Source organism: Oncorhynchus masou, chromosome 5 (genome assembly GCF_036934945.1).
Source record: "Oncorhynchus masou masou isolate Uvic2021 chromosome 5, UVic_Omas_1.1, whole genome shotgun sequence".
NCBI lineage: Eukaryota > Metazoa > Chordata > Actinopteri > Salmoniformes > Salmonidae > Oncorhynchus > Oncorhynchus masou.
In genome coordinates this window covers 48505422-48525128 of record NC_088216.1, presented here as the reverse complement: position 1 = coordinate 48525128, position 19707 = coordinate 48505422, and the positions used below count along the sequence as shown (strand labels likewise).

The 19707-nt window shown below is 44.9% G+C and overlaps 1 protein-coding gene across 12 annotated transcripts in view; it reads right to left on the bottom strand.

Annotated features, from left to right (window-relative positions):
* Nucleotides 1–19707, bottom strand: part of nfasca (neurofascin homolog (chicken) a) — a 153284-nt gene that overhangs the window by 30137 nt on the left and 103440 nt on the right. For 8 of the 12 annotated variants that reach the window (XM_064965816.1, XM_064965813.1, XM_064965824.1 and 5 more), the window contains 19 exons: nucleotides 18457–18568; nucleotides 18010–18191; nucleotides 17739–17876; nucleotides 17425–17568; nucleotides 17034–17145; nucleotides 15210–15376; nucleotides 14623–14770; nucleotides 12731–12855; nucleotides 12013–12057; nucleotides 10812–10913; nucleotides 10438–10635; nucleotides 9190–9260; nucleotides 8821–9043; nucleotides 8569–8684; nucleotides 8121–8331; nucleotides 7793–7915; nucleotides 4948–5121; nucleotides 2975–2992; nucleotides 295–507 (listed from right to left, as the gene is read on the bottom strand). In XM_064965816.1, the coding sequence (XP_064821888.1) occupies nucleotides 295–507; nucleotides 2975–2992; nucleotides 4948–5121; nucleotides 7793–7915; nucleotides 8121–8331; nucleotides 8569–8684; nucleotides 8821–9043; nucleotides 9190–9260; nucleotides 10438–10635; nucleotides 10812–10913; nucleotides 12013–12057; nucleotides 12731–12855; nucleotides 14623–14770; nucleotides 15210–15376; nucleotides 17034–17145; nucleotides 17425–17568; nucleotides 17739–17876; nucleotides 18010–18191; nucleotides 18457–18568 (2622 nt within the window). The remainder of the gene's footprint in view (nucleotides 1–294; nucleotides 508–2974; nucleotides 2993–4947; nucleotides 5122–7792; nucleotides 7916–8120; nucleotides 8332–8568; nucleotides 8685–8820; nucleotides 9044–9189; nucleotides 9261–10437; nucleotides 10636–10811; nucleotides 10914–12012; nucleotides 12058–12730; nucleotides 12856–14622; nucleotides 14771–15209; nucleotides 15377–17033; nucleotides 17146–17424; nucleotides 17569–17738; nucleotides 17877–18009; nucleotides 18192–18456; nucleotides 18569–19707) is intronic. The other 4 variants (XM_064965823.1, XM_064965825.1, XM_064965819.1 and 1 more) reach the window with 3 other exon arrangements.

Genomic DNA, 19707 nt, shown 5'->3' with positions numbered 1-19707 from the left:
TTCATGTATCCTGTCTCCAAGGAGACATGACAAGGTAATGAAGTGGTATACTGGAATGCAGCCAGTTCCTCCAAATGCTTGCTTTCTGGTCAGGAGGGAGTAGCCAATCAAAACCCATTCAAATTAAAGCTTGTTAATGTGTCCCTTTAATCTTGGGCAAGATATAAAAATAACACAATACACATTTATAAGTGCATCCATTGTAAATCTATTTAGTCTATGCCATAGATGCCATAGAAGAAAACAACTGAACTAAAGGTCAACTAAAGGAAACAGTAGGCCTATTGTATGTACCCAACACATTCGTATGTGCTTGCTTGGTGCTGGTAACCAGCACAGGAGTGGTAGCAGTAGTCGCAGCAGTAGTGGTAGTAGTAGTAGTAGTGGTAGTAGTGGTAGTAGTGGTAGGGGGAGTAGTAGTTGAGGTACTAATGGTTGTAGTAGCAGCGGTAGTAGTGGGAGGAGGTGGAGGGAAAGTTGTAGACACGGACACATCTGTAGGCTCGACTACAGGGCAAGGGAAGAGAGCACATGGTTAAAGACAAAAGCAGGAAAATCACAGGTAAACACATTTACCAATAGAGACACAGAGAGAAAGTCAATGAACCAATGAGCAGAAAGGTGCTACGGAATTTCCCAGAACCAGCACTGTTGCAGACATAAGGAAAAGGCAACTGTCTAATTAGCCAAAAGAGGTCAACAGAAATATAATATTTATAGATTTTTATTTTATTTTAGGCATTAGAAGTTAAGATAATAAAACATGTTCTATGTGTGGGTAGATGCAACAGATATCCAGGATTAAAATAGGATTGGGTATTCATAAATCATTTAATTAATCCACAGAACCCACATTGAGGGCCATGAAGTAGAATATCAGTGCCCCCAAGTGGCCAAATGCTGCTATGACTATCAATCCATCCCCATCATTTCCTAAACCAACGCAGAGCAGGTCTATTGGTTGTGTTTTTAAAAAATGGAATAAACAGGAAGTTATGGGAAATTCATACTTAGATACACTGCTAATACAAAGGAGACGTGCTTTCTTCTTACGTAATTTTGAGCAGAATCATCACATTATCTACGGTGAACATACAGGGGCCTATGTAGGACCTTTCTTCGCAGGACCTTATTACTCTTCCTTTTACCTTGCAGTTGATGAACATCTCCCTTTGGAGGATCCCACTAGAGAGCAGTTGAACTCATATCCTTGTTGAACTGCACCCCTCCATCCCCCCTCCCTCATGCATACACCCCCAAGTCAGTCATGACACACAGCATGCCAGAGAGAGCCAATCTTGAGAGGAGAAGAAGAGGAAGAGGCAAAGGCGGCGGAGAACTTGAACGCATCAGTGCAGGCAGGTGCTCAAGAACCCCTGTTGCCCAGGTAATACTAAAAAGCCAGCCAGAGATCACATTGGCCGCAAGCCATGTCAATCAAAAAAGCTGTGCCAATCTCAGGCTGTTTCAGTCAAAAGGCAAAAACCAGAGGCATTGCCCTTCAGAGGGGTTGAACCCCAAGCTCAGTGATCTCTTACCTCTGACTTCCCCTTATACAGGGATCAGGGATAAGAGGGGCAATGCTCACCAGCCAAGACGTAAACACACATGGATGAGATGGATGCGTGACACTCTGAAAGCTGAAGCGCAAGCAGCAGTGAGCGAGCAAGCAAGTGAATGAGCAGCAGAGAATGTTTGATGATGGAGAGTTATTCAAGCGAGAGCAGTGTAAGCTTGAAATCACCACCCATTCCCACTCCGGAGATGTGTTCCCATCTCCACATACAAACGACAAACGTAAGCAAGCCTCCCCATCCTATGCCCCCCCCGACGTAATGAGGGTCAACCCCTTTGTCGACTCAGTCAGTACACAAGATCCAAGGCTTGTGACGGACAGGTAATTATCATGATTCAAGTTGCAAGGTGCGCTATCAGGGATTGGAGCTGGGTGACAGGTCAAAGTTCAGATCTCAGAAATGTCAGGAAGTTGATACCGACTACAAGTTGATACCAATTACGCTACAGGTGATCCTGACCTGGACTACAGTACAGCCGAATTACACTCTTCTTGGATATAACGGGATTTGCAACTGTTATACAAGTGCTATAAGAGTTATAAAAGTGGCTCAAATAGAACTAAAGGTTGAAGCAGAGACTATAATGTTAGTTGTTTCTACACTCGTTCCTTTAAGGTGTGAATAAGAGAGTTATAAGTGTATAATACTGTAGGTTTTAATGTCAAAAATGAACCTGAGAGTTCTGTGGGTTTGTTCAATCCCTGAAAGCACAGAGGGAAGCACAGATACAGTACACTGAAAGATACAGATATAGACAGAGAGACAGATATGACAGACATACATTTATACAGCTGGCAAAGAGGAAGCCAGTGTTTGGTAGAGTGCAGTTCAGTCCATTACAAAGAACTTTCTGGTTACAGTCCAAAGCTCTCTATTTAAGGTCTCTGTAAAATTTTCAGATGACAATGCCAGTCCTGAATATGGCTGCTCACTTCCTAATTGTTCTATTAATTCAATCTAGAATCTACTGACTTAAATGTCTAATAGTAATTAATGTATACTTGATTTGACGAGAACTCATACACATTCAAAATTAGTTTTCCTCAGGGTTTTACCCCAGACAGACCTCAAAGTTACCTCATTTGTTTTGTTTGTTAGCTACGGCGTAAGATATGTCAACCCCTATTTAACCTCTATGGGTAGTTTCTCTCTAGGATAGGTGTCTGGGTCTGTACCATTGTCATCAGTAGGGGGTGGTAGAAACCCGTGATATGATGACGAGGCAAAGTGGTAAGAAAACGTAAATATGACATGGTCATTCATTTGAACTGGACACCACTGCTGGAAAAATGGACTGAGACAGAGTCGGAGAGGAATTATAGAAAATAGACAGACAGACAAGCAGACAGACAGACGGGCTATGCATTTCCCGTTACCTACACCCGAGCGGTCAGTACCTGAGCTGAAAAAGTCTTCTGTTAACACCCATGGAGAGAGACACACAGAGAGGAGGTTGAGAGGGAGGGGGAGAGGGAGAGGGAAAAGGGAGGGGGAGACAGGTAAGAGTGAGGATGAGACAGGTGAAAGGGAGGGGAGACAGGTGAGATGGAGGGGGAGACAGGTGGAGACAGGCGGGAGGGAGGTGATGATGGGCGAGAGGGAGGTGGAGACAGGCGAGAAGGAGGCAGGCGAGAGGGAGGTGGAGACAAGCGAGAGGGAGGTGGAAACAGGCGAGAGGGAGGTGGAGACAGGCGAGAGGGAGGTGGAGACAGGCGAGAGGGAAGTGGAAACAGGCGAGAGGGAGGTGGAGACAAGAGAGAGGGAGGTGGAGACAGGCGAGAGGGAGGTGGAGACAAGAGAGAGGGAGGTGGAGACAGGCGAGAAGGAGGTGAAGACAGGCGAGAGGGAGGTGGAGACAGGTGAGAGGGAGGTGGAGACAGGCGAGAGGGAGGTGGAGACAGGCGGGAGGGAGGTGGAGACAGGCGAGAGGGAGGTGGAGACAAGCAAGATGGAAGTGGAGACAGGCGAGAGGGAGGTGGAGACAGGCGAGAAGAGGGTGGAGACAAGCGAAAGGGAGGTGGAGACAGGCGAGGGGGAGGTGGAGACAGGCGAGAGGGAGGTGGAGACAGGCAAGAGGGAGGTGGAGACAGGTGACATGGAGGTCGAGATAGGTGAGATGGGGGGTGAGGTGAGAGGGAGGGGAAACAGAAAGACAGAAGAGGGTGAGACAGCAAGTGGAGGAGGGAAAACAAGAGTGAGAATCTGAGAGGTGGAGACAGAAAGACAGCGTTAAAAGACACTACAGAAGATCAACCACAGGAGAAGAAGAGAGACAAAGAGGGAGAAACGAGGAGAGAAAGAGAACATTCTGACAAAAGAGCACAACGACAGACAGGAGACATGCCAAGAAGGAGAACACTGGGTGATTCTGCATTTATCGCCACTAACACCCAGTGTGTGTGTGTGTGTGTGTGTGTGTGTGTGTGTGTGTGTGTGTGTGTGTGTGTGTGTGTGTGTGTGTGCACCCGTTTGTGTGCTCATCGTAACCCATTGACCACTGCTGCACACACTGTGCACCAGTGTGAATGTGTTATATATGTTGAATGGCTGCCAGTGTGACAAAGACTTATGTGTTTGCTGCCAAGCTGCAGTAGGCTGAAGTCACTGAGCTTTCCAAGCGTTTTTGGTTGGCCTCACTTGACACACTCTACCGTGTCAACTAGCTGCACAGACACTCTAACAAACATCTAACCCAGTTTCCACACATAACTAAGACTTAAAATGCCAACTTATTTTCTTCTTTTAGCACACATTTCTGTGTCTGCATAGCGTAGATGGTTTCACTTTTCCATTCAGTCTGTGAAATTTGTCATCCTGAACAGTGAATGAATAAAAATCTGTGTAGATCTGTTCTGGTTATCTGTTTCATGTCTTCTCAACAATAACCTGTTAATCCTACATTACCCAGCGTACATCATTACTGAAGAATGAAAAGGAACACGTGCCCCAGGAAAGACTTGACCATGCAAGCTGGTGACATTCTGCATATCAAAACATTACACCACTTACCTGAAGTAAACAAAAACGTGACTGTGTGTAACAGCGTAAAAAGTCAGAGTTGTGTGTGTGTGGGTGTGTGTGTGTGTGTGTGTGTGTGTGTGTGTGTGCGTGAATAAGAATGGTATTGAGTAAGAATGGTATGCGAGTAAGAGAAGTTTGTTGAGTAAGGATTTATGTGTGTATGTGTGTGTAAGTGTGTGTGTGTGTGCGCATGAGCTTGTGTGTATGAGTAAAGATTGTGTGTGTGTGTGTGTGTGTGTGTGTGTGTGTGTGTGTGTGTGTGTGTGTGTGTGTGTGTGTGTGTGTGTGTGTGTGTGTGTGTGTGTGTGTGTGTGTGTGTGTGCGCGCTGTGTAGGCAGTGTGGACTTACCCTCATTGGTGAAGTGTGGAGACTCCTCAGCATAGACCTCCCCTGCTCCCACCTGTGTGAGGGCCGCCAGGTAGAACTTGTAGCGGATGGCTCGTTCGGGCAGGCGGAGTGTGTACGTTGTCACGTTAGGTAGGAAACTCTGCATCTGCATAAGGCCTACACGCGACCCGTTCACTACAAGAACACACACAGTCAGTCAGCTGGTCAGGTAACAGTCATGCAGCTACTGTAAAAACACTTAACTGTCTATCATCGCAACGTTCATTTAAATATATATATATATACTGTGGAAGGATGAAATAGTATGAATAAATTCATCAAAATGAAGTTTTTAATGAAAATATGTCAATCATTAATTGAATATGTTGGCAACCTATTGTATAAAAGTGATAATGCCCTCGAAGCCGGTGTTTGGAGGATACGGTGCCAGTAGGTCCTCCAAACACCGGCTTCTCGGGCATTATTATAACAAAAATACAAAATTATTTAACTTTTATTTAACTAGGCAAGTCAGTTAAGGACAACTTATTATTTACAATGATGGCCTACAGGACCATTATCACTTATTTCACATCAAATCGTATTTGTCACATGCACCAAATACAACAGGTGTAGACATTACAGTGAAATGCTTACTTACAAGCCCTTAACCAACAATGTAGTTAAAAAAAGCGTTAACCTCTCTAGGCTAGGGGGCGGTATTTTCACATCCAGATGAAAAGCGTTCCCAAAGTAAACTGCTTGCTACTCAGGCCCAGATATGCATATTATAACAGAACTTATTTTGCAGGCCAAACCCCGAGGACAAACCAACCAGGATTTTTTGTTGTTGTTTAGGTCACTCTCTTTTCAATTTTTTTTTATGGGGATCTAGATTTCTAATGCACTTGCTTGCAGTTCCTATCGCTTCCACTAGATGTCATCCGTCTTCAGAAATTGGTTGATTTTTTTCTTTCAGAAATGAAGAAGTAGGGCTGTTTAGAACGAGGGTCGAGTGTACTGTACTGTTGTGGTTGGGGCACACGACCTGAGAACTCGCTCCACTTTGTTTTTATCTGCTATTGAACGCAGTTTATCCTGTCTTAAATTTTATCGATTATTTACGTAAAAAAATACCTAAAGTTGTATTAAGAAAGTTGTTTGAAATGTTTGAACAAAGATTACAGGTAACTTATTAGATATTTTGTAGTCATGTTGCGCGAGATTGAATCAGTGTTTTTCTGGATCAAACGCGCCAAATAAATGGACATTTTGGAGATATAATGATGGAATTAATCAAACAAAAGGACCATTTGTGATGTTTATGGGACATATTGGAGTGCCAACAAAAGAGGATCTTCAGTTTTCAATTTTGTGTCGCTCCTGGCGGGATGAAATATGATTGTCTGTGTTTGTTTGATGGGGTGCTTTCTCAGATAATAGCTTTGGTTTGCTTTCGCCGTAAAGCCTTTTTGAAATCTGATGCGGTGGCTTAACAAGAAGTAAAGCTTTAATTTGGTGTATTGTACGTGTGATTGGATGAAAGTAAAATATTTCTAATAATTTAATTAGAATTTGGCGCTCTGCCATTTCACCGGATGTTGTCAAATCGATCCCGTTAATGGGATTTGATCCCTAAGAAGTCAAAAATAGATCATGTAAAAAAAAATATAATTGAAGAGCAGCAGAAAAATAACAGACACAAGGCTATATGGAGTCAATGTGCAGGGGCACAGGTTAGTCAAGGTAATTTAGGTAATATGTACATGTAGGTAGAGTTAAAGTGACTATGCATAGATAATTAACAGAGAGTAGCAGCAGCATAAACGGGGAGCGGGAAGAAATGCAAATAGTCTAGGTATCCAATTTGATTAGATGTTCAGGAGTCTTATGGCTTGGGGGTAGAAACTGAAGAAGACTTTTGGACCTAGACTTGGAGCTCCGGTGACGCTTGTCGTGAGGTAGGGTGGCTGGAGTCTTTGACAAATTTTAGGCCCTTCCTCTGACACCACCTGGAATAAAGGTCCTGGATGGCATGCAACTTGGCCCCAGTGATGTACTGGGCCGTACGCACTACCCTCTGTAGTGCCTTACGGTTGGAGGCCGAGCAGTTGCCATATAAGGCAGTGATGCAACCACTTTTTGAGGATCTGAGGACCGATGCCAAATCTTTTCAGTCTCCTGAGGGGGAATAGGCTTTGTCGTACCCTCTTCACGGCTGTGTTGGTGTGCTTCGACCATGATAGTTTGTTGGTGATGTGGACACCAAGGAAGTTGAAGCTCTCAACCTGCTCCACTACACCCCCAACGATGAGAATGGCAGATTTCCCACTCGCCTTCAGATCCTTACAAGGCACCTTACAAGGCACCCTGACATACATCCCCGATATCTCTGTCTCCTTCTCATGTGAAGCACAGGGTCTTGGGCATTGTCGGGAATCTGAAATAAATCCTTTGCGTCCGACTCATGAAAGACAAAAAGTATTTTTTTCATGACGATGTGAGTAATCACTGTCCTGATATCTAGAAGCACTTTTCGGTCATAAGGGACGGTGGTAGAAACATCATGTACAAAATAAATAACAAATAACGCAAAACAACACACACAATAGCACAATTGGTTAGAAGACCGTAAAACGGCAGCCATCTCCTCCGGCGTCATTATCTAGAGGAATTATAAAGACCTTTCCGACCTTCTACCCAAAGTTCTTGTGCAGTGTATACCGCTGAACTGATAACGTGTCTGTCGTTTGACTGTGTAACTAACCAATCAGAAGTGCTCACCTTTCTGGTACTTGACTGGGTAGCCAATCAGAAGAGCACCCCTCTCTGTCTTTTGAGTGGGTATCCAATCAGAAGGGCTCACCTGTCTGGTAGTTGAGTTTATATCCAATCAGAATGCCGTTAGGTTCCAGGGGTTTATCCCACTCCAGGTGGATAACATCTGTACTCCGCTGGATGATCTTAAAGAACTTAGGAGCTTCTGGCACTAAACACACAGGGGAGAGAGGGAAAGAGAGGGGGGAGGATAGAAATGAAGAGAGATGCAGGATGTTAGAATGAGGGAGAGCGTGGGAGAGAGAAAGAGGGAGAGAGTTGGTAGGTGTAGGAGAGAGAGTGAGTTACAGTGTAAAAATCATTTGTCCAATGAACTGTATGATAGTTGGAGTTGTCCTTCTCTCTCCCTTTCTCACCTCCTTCCTTGGTACGGAACTCCACATGGTTGCTAGGCGGTCCCTCGTAGCGATTGTTGGCAACCACCATGTATATGCGGTAGTGGCTGTATGGCTGTAGGTCTGTCAGTATGCCAGTAGGCTGGGCCACGGTACTGTAGAACCCTTTAGTCTTCTTCTCTTTATTCACACGCAGATTCTTCAACATGCTGCCCTCACGCCAGTAGTACACCTGAGAGAGAGGGCCCACACACGTTGTCATCTCAGGGTGGTAGAAACACATGGTGTGTCAGTATGTATGTCTGTCTGTACCCACGTGTGCCGTGTGCCGTGTGTGTGTGTGTGTGTGTGTGTGTGTGTGTGTGTGTGTGTGTGTGTGTGTGTGTGTGTGTGTGTGTGTGTGTGTGTGTGTGTGTGTGTGTGTGTGTGTGTGTGTGTGTGTGCGTGTGTGCTGGGCTACAGTTCTCACCCTGTACTCCTTGAACTCTCCCAATACAGTGCTGGGATCTACTGGGGTCCAGTGGACATTGACCTTGGTGCTGTCAATCTTAGACACTCGCAGGTCAGTGGGAGGGGCTGTGGGCTCTGGAGGTAGACACAGGTGGGAGATCAGAGGGAGAAAAAAGAGAGAGACGAGAGCTAACATTTGCTCGTTCCAAAAAGATGATGAATGGTACAGAAACGTTGCTTCATGTGTATGTAGGTTTGTGTGGGTACGTACTGTCCTCCCCAGAGTATCCGATGATGATGTTGGACTCGCCTCCCGGTCCAAAGTCATTCACAGCCTGCAGTTTGATCTCATAGGGTACGTAGGTCTCTGTGTCGTGGACAATGTGCTTTGCACCCACTGTCGTCACATTACTCCATTCCTCCCCCGTATCCTTCCGTCGCCACCACACCGAGTAGTGCAGGTTAGGGCCGTTTCGCTCTGTGTCCAACAAGGGCTGGAAAGCGCAAAAAGACACACACATTAGTCTAGTTTTTACTGGCTGAAACAACCTTGCCATTGAGGGTGTCATAGCTCCTCATGAAGGGTAAAGGGCGAAACCATGACATCAGTCCCTGCTATGATCCACTTTCTGTCTCTCACCTCCCAGCTGATCTCCATGTTGTTCTTCTTGGTGCCCCAGCCTTTCAGGCCTCTAGGGATAGCATCTGGAGCTAAAACACACAGGGACACATGTCATCTCTCTGGCTAAAATACACTACCGTCAAAAGTTTTAGAACACCTACTCATTAAAGGGTTTTTCCTTATTTTTACTATTTTCTACATTGTAGAATAATAGTGAAGACATCAAAACTATGAAATAACACATGGAATATTGTAGTAGCCAAAAAAGTGTTAAACAAATTAAATTCTATTTTGTATTTAAGATTCTTCAAATAGCCACCCTTTTCCTTGATGACAGCTTTGCACACTCTTGACATTCTCTCAACCAGCTTAACCTGGAATGCTTTTCCAACAGTCATGAAGGAGTTCCCACATATGCTGAGCACTTGTTGGCTGCTTTTCCTTCACTCTGCGACCCAACTCATCCCAAACCATATCAATTTGGTTGAGGTTGGGGATTGTGGAGGCCAGGTCATCTGATGCAGCATTCCATCACTCTCCTTCTTAGTCAAATAGCCCTTACACAGTCTGGAGGTGTGCTGGGTCATTGTGCTGTTGTTAAACAAATGATAGTCCCACTAAGCGCAAACCAAATGGGATGGCGCATTGCTGAAGAATGAGGTGGTGGCAATGCTGCTTAAGTGCGCGTTGAATTCTAAATAAATCACAGACAGTGTCACCAGCAATGCACCCCCACACCATAACACATCCTCCTCCATGCTTTACGGTGGAAAACACACATGCGGAGATCATCCGTTCACCCACACCGCGTCTCACAAAGGCATGGCGGTTTGAACCAAAAATCTCAAATTTGGACTCCAGACCAAAGGACAAATTTCCACCGGTCTAATGTCCATTGCTCATGTATTTCTTGCCCCAAGCAATTATCTTCTTCTTATTGGTGTCCTTTAGTAGTAGTTTCTGTGCAGCAATTGGACTATGAAAGCCTGATTCACACAGTCTCCTCTGAACAGTTGATATTGACTGTTGTCTGTTACTTGACCTCTGTGAAACATTTATTTGGGCTGTATATTTCACAGAACTCCTAAAAAAGACACCCCCACCTGCCCTCCCTTCACCCTCCCTCGTTCCCTCTATTATCCTCCTTGATAACCCACTAGTATTGTGGTGAGGATTGGCTGGAGAAAGATCTGGTCGAACATCCTCCTAAATTCCCTTATCCCTACCCCCATCCATCCCCTCTCTCCCTCCCGGTGTCTGACTCACGGGCTCCGCTGGTCTGGTATCGTTGCGAGGGGAGGCTGGGGAGGCTCTGGCCCACAGAATTGACAGCGATGACTCTGAACTGGTAGTTGACGAAAGGAGAGAGCTCCAGGATGACAGAGTTGAAGTCTCCGGGATAACTAGACAGGTTCTGCCACTTGCCTGACTCCCAACGGTCCTCCTCAAACTGAACCACGAACACTGCAGGGAAGAGGTGTGACAAGCCATGGAACAGTTGAATGTATGTATTTGGGTTACATTGGGATGTAGTCTTGTGTGTGAGTGAGTGAGTGAGTGAGTGAGTGAGTGAGTGAGTGAGTGAGTGAGTGTGAGTGAGTGAGTGAGAGAGGTGTGTGTGTGTGTGTGTGTGTATTTACATGTGACGGGGCTGTTGTGATCATCTCCATGTATCCAGGTGAGTCGTATGGTGCGTTCTTTAGCGTCAGACAGCTCCAGGTCCATGGGAGAGTCAGGACGGCCTACCCACAGGAGGGCCATAGGGTTAGATGGTACACAATCACAAACACACAACACATGCATTCAAGCAAACACACACTCATGCACACACGCATATTGACACACACACACACACCAGCACGTGCACATGCATGCACAGACACACTCATACGCACACAGACACGCAACCATGCATTCGGAAAGTATTTTCCAGATTTTGTTACGTTACAGCCTTATTCTTAAATGGATTCATTTTTCTTTTTTTTCTTCTACCATAACGGCCTGATTGGTGGAGTGCTGCAGAAATGGTTCTCCCAGCTCTGTCAGAGTGGCCATCGGGTTCTTGGTCACCTCCCTGTTTTGGTACCCTTCCCCAGATCTGTGCCTCGACACAATCCTGTCTTGGAGCTCTATGGACAATTCCTTTGACCTCATGGCTTGGTTTTTGCTCTGACATGCACTGACCTTATATAGACAGGTGTGTGCCTTTCCAAATAATGTTAAATCAATCGAATTTACCACCGGTAATCAATGGAAACAGGATCCAACTGAGCTCAATTTCGAGTCTAATAGCAAAGAGTCTGAATACTTATGTAAATAAGATATTTCTGATTTATAACATTTGCTAACATTTCTAAAAAATGGTTTCCACTTTCTCATTATGGGTTATTGTGTGTAGACTGATGAGGAAAATGTTTTATTTAATGAATTTTAGAATAAGGCTGTAACGTAACAAACTGTGAAAAAAGTCAAGGTGTCTGAATACTTCCCAAATACACGCACACACACACACACACACACACACACACACACACACACACACACACACACACACACACACACACACACACACACACACACACACACACACACACACACACACACACACACACAGAGATGCATAAACATACACCCTTTCAGCCATAGGCATATTTATACTCATATCTCTTACACACTGCATTCATTCCTTTGGCATTAGGAAGCAATAGTCCAAACGAACCACTGTTATGCTTATTAGAGTGAAGAGAGAGCAAAAAATATAGATATACACAGAGAGAGAGAGAGAGAGAGAGAGAGAGAGAGAGAGAGAGAGAGAGAGGTAGAAAAGGCCACGGATGTTACCTGTAGGCAAGACACTAGACTGTGAGGGAGACAGGGAGGCGTCCTCTGTGAGGGGGGCAGGGGGGTAAAGGTCAGAGGTTAAAGGTTAGAGGTTAGTCAGAGCATTAGTACAGTGGAGGAAACCCATCCACTACAGTACTACAACTGGTGTAGGGTGAAGTTGCCCCTAGACGCTAATCTTGGGTCAGTTTAGCATTTTCCTAACTAGTGGTTAAGGATAGAATTGGAAGAGGGGAGACTGATCCTAGATCTGTATCTAGGGGAAACTTCACCCGGAAGCACTACAACTACACAACCAGGAAACATATGTGGAACGATCCACCACCGATGCTGACGACCTACAAACTATTAGTAGCAGGAGTCTGATAGAAGTCAATAATGAGAGTAAATTCAGTGACATAAAACAATTCCATGTATGATAGTGTTATCTATGCAGGGCTAACTACAACGTTAAGAAGATGTGGGTTGATGAGAAGGTGATTTGTAGAATGAAAGTAGACCATTTTCAAATCCATGTTGAACCATTCCATGTTGGTTTATGTAGCTGGGTCTTGTAGGGCGAGAGTGTGTGTGTGTGTGTGTGTGTGTGTGTGTGTGTGTGTGTGTGTGTGTGTGTGTGTGTGTGTGTGTGTGTGTGTGTGTGTGTGTGTGTGTGTGTGTGTGTGTGTGTGTGTGTGTGTGTGTGTGTGTGTATGTGTGTGTGTGTGTGTGCGTGTACCTGACACAGTAAGGCGTGCCGAGGCAGTGTCTTGGTCAATCTCTGTTTTAACAGTGCAGGTGTATGTTCCCTCATCTCCCTCATGGACATTGGGGATGGACAGAGAATCCTCATCCTTCTTCAACCTACAGTGCATAGACAAGGAAGGGAAAATATTACTGTGCTTGAACTATTGGAAACAATTAACTATTACAGCCAATGATATAGTGCTAACAGAATCACCAATTGTGGTCAATAAGGTATAATACTATATATACAGTGCCTTGCGAAAGTATTCGGCCCCCTTGAACTTTGCGACCTTTTGCCACATTTCAGGCTTCAAACATAAAGATATAAAACTGTATTTTTTTGTAAAGAATCAACAACAAGTGGGACACAATCATGAAGTGGAACGACATTTATTGGATATTTCAAACTGTTGTGAAGAAGTTTAAAGCCGGATTTGGATACAAAAAGATTTCCCAAGCTTTAAACATTCCAATGAGCACTGTGCAAGCGCTAATATTGAAATGGAAGGAGTATCAGACCACTGCAATTCTACCAAGACCTGGCCGTTAAACTCTAAACTTTCAGCTCATACAAGGAGAAGACTGATCAGAGATGCAGCCAAGAGGCCCATGATCACTCTGGATGAACTGCAGAGATCTACAGCTGAGGTGGGAGACTCTTTCCATAGGACAACAATCAGTCGTATATTACACAAATATGGCCTTTATGGAAGAGTGGCAAGAAGAAAGCCATTTCTTAAAGATATCCATAAAAAGTGTTGTTTAAAGTTTGCCACAAGCCAACTGGGAGACACACCAAACATGTGGAAGAAGGTGCTCTGGTCAGATATAACCGAAATTGAACTTTTTGCCAACAATGCAAAACGTTATGTTTGGCGTAAAAGCAACACAGCACATCACCCTGAACACACCATACCCACTGTCAAACATGGTGGTGGCAGCATCATGGTTTGGGCCTGCTTTTCTTCAGCAGGGACAGGGAAGATGGTTAAAATTGATGGGGTGGAGGGATTGATGGGATGGAGCCAAATACAGGACCATTCTGGAAGAAAACCTGATGGAGTCTGCACAAGAACCAAGACTGGGACGGAGATTTGTCTTCCAACAAGACAATGATCCAAAACATAAAGCAAAATCTACAATGGAATGGTTCAGAAATAAACATATCCAGGTGTTAGAATGGCCAAGTCAAAGTCCAGACCTAAATCCAATCGAGAATCTGTGGAAAGAACTGAAAACTGCTGTTCACAAATGCTCTCCATCCAACCTCACTGAGCTCGAGCTGTTTTGCAAGGAGGAATGGGAAAAAATTTCAGTCTCTCGATGTGCAAAACTGATAGAGACATACCCCAAGCGACTTACAGCTGTAATCGTGGCAAAAGGTGGCGCTACAAAGTATTAACTTAAGGGGGCTGAATAATTTTGCACGCCCAATTTTTCAGTTTTTGATTTGTTAAAAAAGTTTGAAATATCCAATAAATGTTGTTCCACTGCATGATTGTGTCCCACTTGTTGTTGATTCTTCACAAAAAAATACAGTTTTATATCTTTATGTTTGAAGCCTGAAATGTGGCAAAAGGTGGCAAAGCTCAAGGGGGCCGAATACATTCGCAAGGCACTGTATAATAATATAATATAATAAGGCTCCCTATATTTTGTATGTATGTTTTCTGCCATAGGTAAACGCTCATGCAAAATAAAAAAGGTGTGTAAACGGCATTTACTATAGTACTTATTACAACATTATTACAACATTATCACAACATTATCACACTTTAACTTTACCTTACTATTGATCAATAGTGTACAATTCATCACATATCACACAGGGGACAACAAAGTTACAGAAATCTGTTGTTGATTGTGTTTTGGGGTGTGTTTTACCTCGATCCCAGGGAGAGAGGCTTGTCATCCTTCAGCCAGGTAACAGTGATGGGCAAGGTGAGGTCTGATTTGACCCGGCAGTCGAAACGAGCCATGGTACCTCTGATGGCTAACTGGTGCTCTGGAGCCCTGACAATACGTGTCGGCTCTGAAACACACCCGGGAAACAACACACACACATGCATATCCGGGACAATAAGTGGGGATATAAGAAAAGCAATGTCCTCCTTGATCCCTGACAAACACATTTGTGGAATTCCGATCAGCTGCAACTCAATAATATGAACCGTCGCTTTCTCATGATATGGGATGTTATTAAGGCCACTTTCTTATGACATGGAATGAATGAGAATGACAAATGCACTGCTGAATATGAATGTCCAATGCGAACCTCTAAGTAATGTCGTCTGCTCTGAGAAAGGAAAGGTCCGAGGTGTGATACAAATCTTTAGAGAGGATGGAAGATTCAATCCAAAATCACATGGGTTGATAAGGCACTTCGAACTGTTTGGCGACAACACAGGGACTATTTGGCACCGAGGAAGAAGAAGGATGGTGTGCTGTGATGTGATTGTTTGCTCTCTAACCTTTGACCTCCAGGAGGACCTGGTTCTCCTCCTTGCCCAGGATGTTGCTGGCCACGCAGGTGTAGGTCCCCTCGTCCTCAGCCCGTGCACGCTTGATCTCTAGGGTCCCGTTGATGTAGACCCGATAGTGACCACCATCCAGACCACTTCCTTGACCATTCTTAAACCTTTATGGGGGGAAAATACTCAGCGTAAGACACACTTTTTTTAAGTAACAGAAACGGAACATGGAACAAAAAGCACGGAAACCCGGTTAGTTACGTTGCAGGCATTTCTTTTCTAGTTCCACAACAAAACGCAACAACACTCCTATGCAAAGCCCTCACTCTGTCACTCAGAAACTTATTCCAGCGTCTGCCTGCAAGCTGAAAATCTCTGCCAGTGTGCGTGTGTGTTTAGGCTACCCGCACCTCTGCCTGCAAGCTGAAAATCTCTGCCAGTGTGCGTGTGTGTTTAGGCTACCTGCCCCTCCCCCCTGAATCTCTGCCAGTGTGCGTGTGTGTTTAGGCTACCCGCCCCTCCCCCCTGAATCTCTGCCAGTGTGCGTGTATGTTTAGGCTACCCGCCCCTCCCCCCTGAATCTCTGCCAGTGTGCGTGTGTGTTTAGGCTACCCGCCCCTCCCCCCTGAATCTCTGCCAGTGTGCGTGTGTGTTTAGGCTACCCGCCCCTCCCCCCTGAATCTCTGCCAGTGTGCGTGTGTGTTTAGGCTACCCGCCCCTCCCCCCTGAATCTCTGCCAGTGTGCGTGTATGTTTAGGCTACCCGCCCCTCCCCCCTGAATCTCTGCCAGTGTGCGTGTGTGTTTAGGCTACCCGCCCCTCCCCCCTGAATCTCTGCCAGTGTGCCTGTGTGTTTAGGCTACCCGCCCCTCCCCCCTGAAAAGCATAAGCTAATATACTGACATTAGAAGTGTGAAAAGATAGGAAGAGAGATTTTTTATTAGGTATAGAAGAATGGATTCACTGGTTCAATGCTAGTTAAGAACATTATAGGCCTAGTTATCACGTTTAACATTGGATTTATTCACTACCGAAGAAAATCTGTGTTTTTAATTCTGGTGCAGCTTCTATGAAGGCACTTTAAATGTCCTTTTGTCCTTTTAGCTTGTTAGCTAGCTCAAAGGAAATTCAAAGTTCCTTCCTAGATGCTGCTCCCAGGTATAATTCTGTGGACCTAGTTCAGATATTGCATGTCATAACAAGATGCCTAGCGCTTCAAGCCTGTTCCTCAACCCTCTCACTCTCTTCCCGCAGTAACATTTCTGTCACATCTTGCGCATAGGCTACTCTACACAAGTCAGTCATCTGCAGTCACAGCATAGTCTTACCTCTTTGTTGATTGATATCCATTGAATTGTGTCCATTTTCTGTTGGTCTCTCCATCATCTACACAACTAGCTTGCCTGCTCTATCCGCACCGATTGATTAATATAATGAGCTACAACTGTTGATTTCACAGGTTAAAAGGGAACAGAAAGGAACAATATAAACCAGAACTTTTTGGGGGGTTCGAACCAGTTCAGAACACTATTTTACTAGTCGGAAGAGTGTAACGGAACCCCCCAAAAATAGTGGTTCAGTTCAGAACAAAACAATTGAAAAAAAATGTGGTTCCAACCCCTGACACGCACATCTATACACGTACCCACACACACAACTTTTACACTTTTTGCACTCATCTCTCCTCAGGAGGTAAGGTATCTATTCTATCTGGGTCTTTCTTTCCATACTCACTAGTATATGCATTTTGTTTTGTGTGGACCACTGGAAGAGTAGCTGTTGCACTACAGCTAATGGAGATCCTAATAAACTAAACTAAACTCACCAGCGTAGCTCAGGAAGTGGCGAGCCAAAATAGGGACAGTCCAGGAAGGTTCTGTTGTTCTCTATCACCTTTATCAGCTGGTTCTTAGGACCCAGCATTCTGGGGGCCATGTCTACAGAGAGAGAGGAAGAGAGAGCGAGACAGAGAGAGAGAGAGAGAGGGGGGGAGGAAGAGAGGGAGAGAGAGAAAGAGAGAGGAAGAGAGAGCGAGACAGAGCGAGAGAGAGAGAGAGAGAGAGAGGGGGAGGAAGAGAGGGAGAGGGAGAGAGAGAAAGAGAGAGGAAGAGAGGGAGAGGAAGAGAGAGAGACATAATACATTTACATATTTTGTCCCATTTAATTATAGCTTCATTACTCATCATCATAACCATCATCACCACTCTCTTTCTTACCCAGTATGCTAATGAATGCGTTGGCCAGCAAGTAACCATGGTCATTTGATGCATTACACTGGTACACAGCGCTGCTGCCGATCTGAACGGAGCGGAACATGATGGTGTCACCTGCCACCGTTCTGCTAGGGTTGGGCAAGGAGCCTGGAAGAGGGGGAGAAAGGAGGAGAGAGAGAGAAAAGAGAGACAGAGAAAGAGAGAGAATGTAAAATGTAAAAACAGGCTGGATGTGGAAGCAGCTGGTTTGAGTTGGCTTATTTTGATAGTATTTCCATGGCTGATGAATGATGTTGAATGGGTTGTGAAGGACTCACTATTGCTCTCGATCGGCCCTCCGTTGACCAGCCACTGGATGTGAGGTTTGGGGTTTCCATTGGCCCGACACACCAGACGACCGTTCTCATCCGGCGCTAGCACCAGATTGGACGGCTGGTCCAGCCAATAGGGAGCCGCTGTTGGGTACAAGAGACGCCATCGGTCAGATGGTCAACCAAACAGATCGACAAGCACGTGTGCAAAACACATGCAACACCCACCCGGACGCTCACATGCATGGCAACACACACACACCCCTCCCCTCCTTACCTTTAACCTGGACGTAGATGGAGTGTCGGATGCTTCCTATCTGATTGTTGGCCATACACATGTACTCCCCTGCGTCCTCCTCTGACACACTGTCGATACGCAGAGTCTTATTGAAGTTGTCTAGTTTCACCTTCTGGTTCAGGTCTCCCCCCTTCTTAAACCACTTTATACTGGGAGTTGGACTGAGAGAGGGAGGGAGGAAAGGGAAAGAGTGGGTGAGATGGGAGAGGGAATAGGGGGTGAGATGGGGTGTTCTTTTTCCTGATAAAAGATAGAGTGTGTGTGTGTGTGTGTGTGTGTGTGTGTGTGTGTGTGTGTGTGTGTGTGTGTGTGTGTGTGTGTGTGTGTGTGTGTGTGTGTGTGTGTGTGTGTGTGTGTGTGTGTGTGTGTGTGTGTGTGTGTGCGTGTGTGTGTGTACGTGTGTGTCTGCGTGTTTCCGCCACTCACACTCCGGAAGCAATACACTCCAGCTTTAGCTTTTCTCCTCTCATCACCATCCTCGAGCTGTCAGTCCCCGTGGGGGAGAGGAAGCTAGGGGTGGTCTCTGCTACCTTACGACCTGGGGACAGGAGAGGAAGGGGTTAACACACCCACACAATACATTCACCTTCATCTCAATTCTAATCAAACACAATGATTGGAGTTTATGTTTAATCCATGAGTCACTTCCGACACAGTAGGTGTACCAGCTCCTTATAAAGATATGAGACAGAGCACAAACTAATCGGTTTATTATTTTCATGCTTCCATGCCCAGCGTCTCTGCCAAGCAAACGGATGAAACGGTTAATCTACTTCCGTAGAATGTTCTCATCGTTATCTTTCAGTTGCCCCCCTTAGCTTTGGCTTGTTTTCCGGTTTGTTCTGTAGCCATATCACCCTGTTAGTTGCTCCTTTGTCTCTCACCCCCCCTGGAGGGCAGCCATTTAAACCAGAGAAGAAGAAACAACAACAGCATTGATCTCCCACTTTCAGTCCGCCAGAGAATCACAATTACGTAAACCGAGACCAGAGACTTTAAATAAAAAAAGACAGACATCAAAACCAGTCCTGATGAATCACAGAAAAACATATTGCTTCTTATTCCCTTTCCTTCTCTGCTTAGAAGGAAATCCTTTGATATAGTTAAAAGAGCATATATCGGGCCACTGAGTTCATATATTTCAGTGGTGTGCTTCATGTAACAATCCCAGTGCATGGCTTAAGCATTTAGCCAATGTTAAATCCCTTCAACGTTTGGATCCCTTCCAGAACCTTCTGAGCTCTGAGTCAGGTTCAGAGTTCGGTCATTAAGGGATTTATACTCTTAAAGACAATGTAGCAGAAATGTTGTGTGAGGCATGTTGTGTTTACACATAGATCAGTAGGAATAGTAACACACTTGTGGCTGTGAGCTGTTTAACTGCTTGTTGCGTTGCACTTGACCAAAACCCACCTCAGATCCATTTCAATTCATTATAGATTTACTATATGCATATTATACTTACCACCAACTTAAAAAATCGTACGCATATAAATACAGCATTTCCTCAAACAGTAAACACATTAAAACATCTATGCCCAAAGTCAGTGTTACCAAACACTAAATACATTAGGTTGGGTAAGTTAGAAGGTTAGCCCACAGTCAACAGAATTAGCTTAAGAGTAACAGAGCTATAATGAACCAGGCACACGTTAGCTTCTTTCGTGATGCAGATCT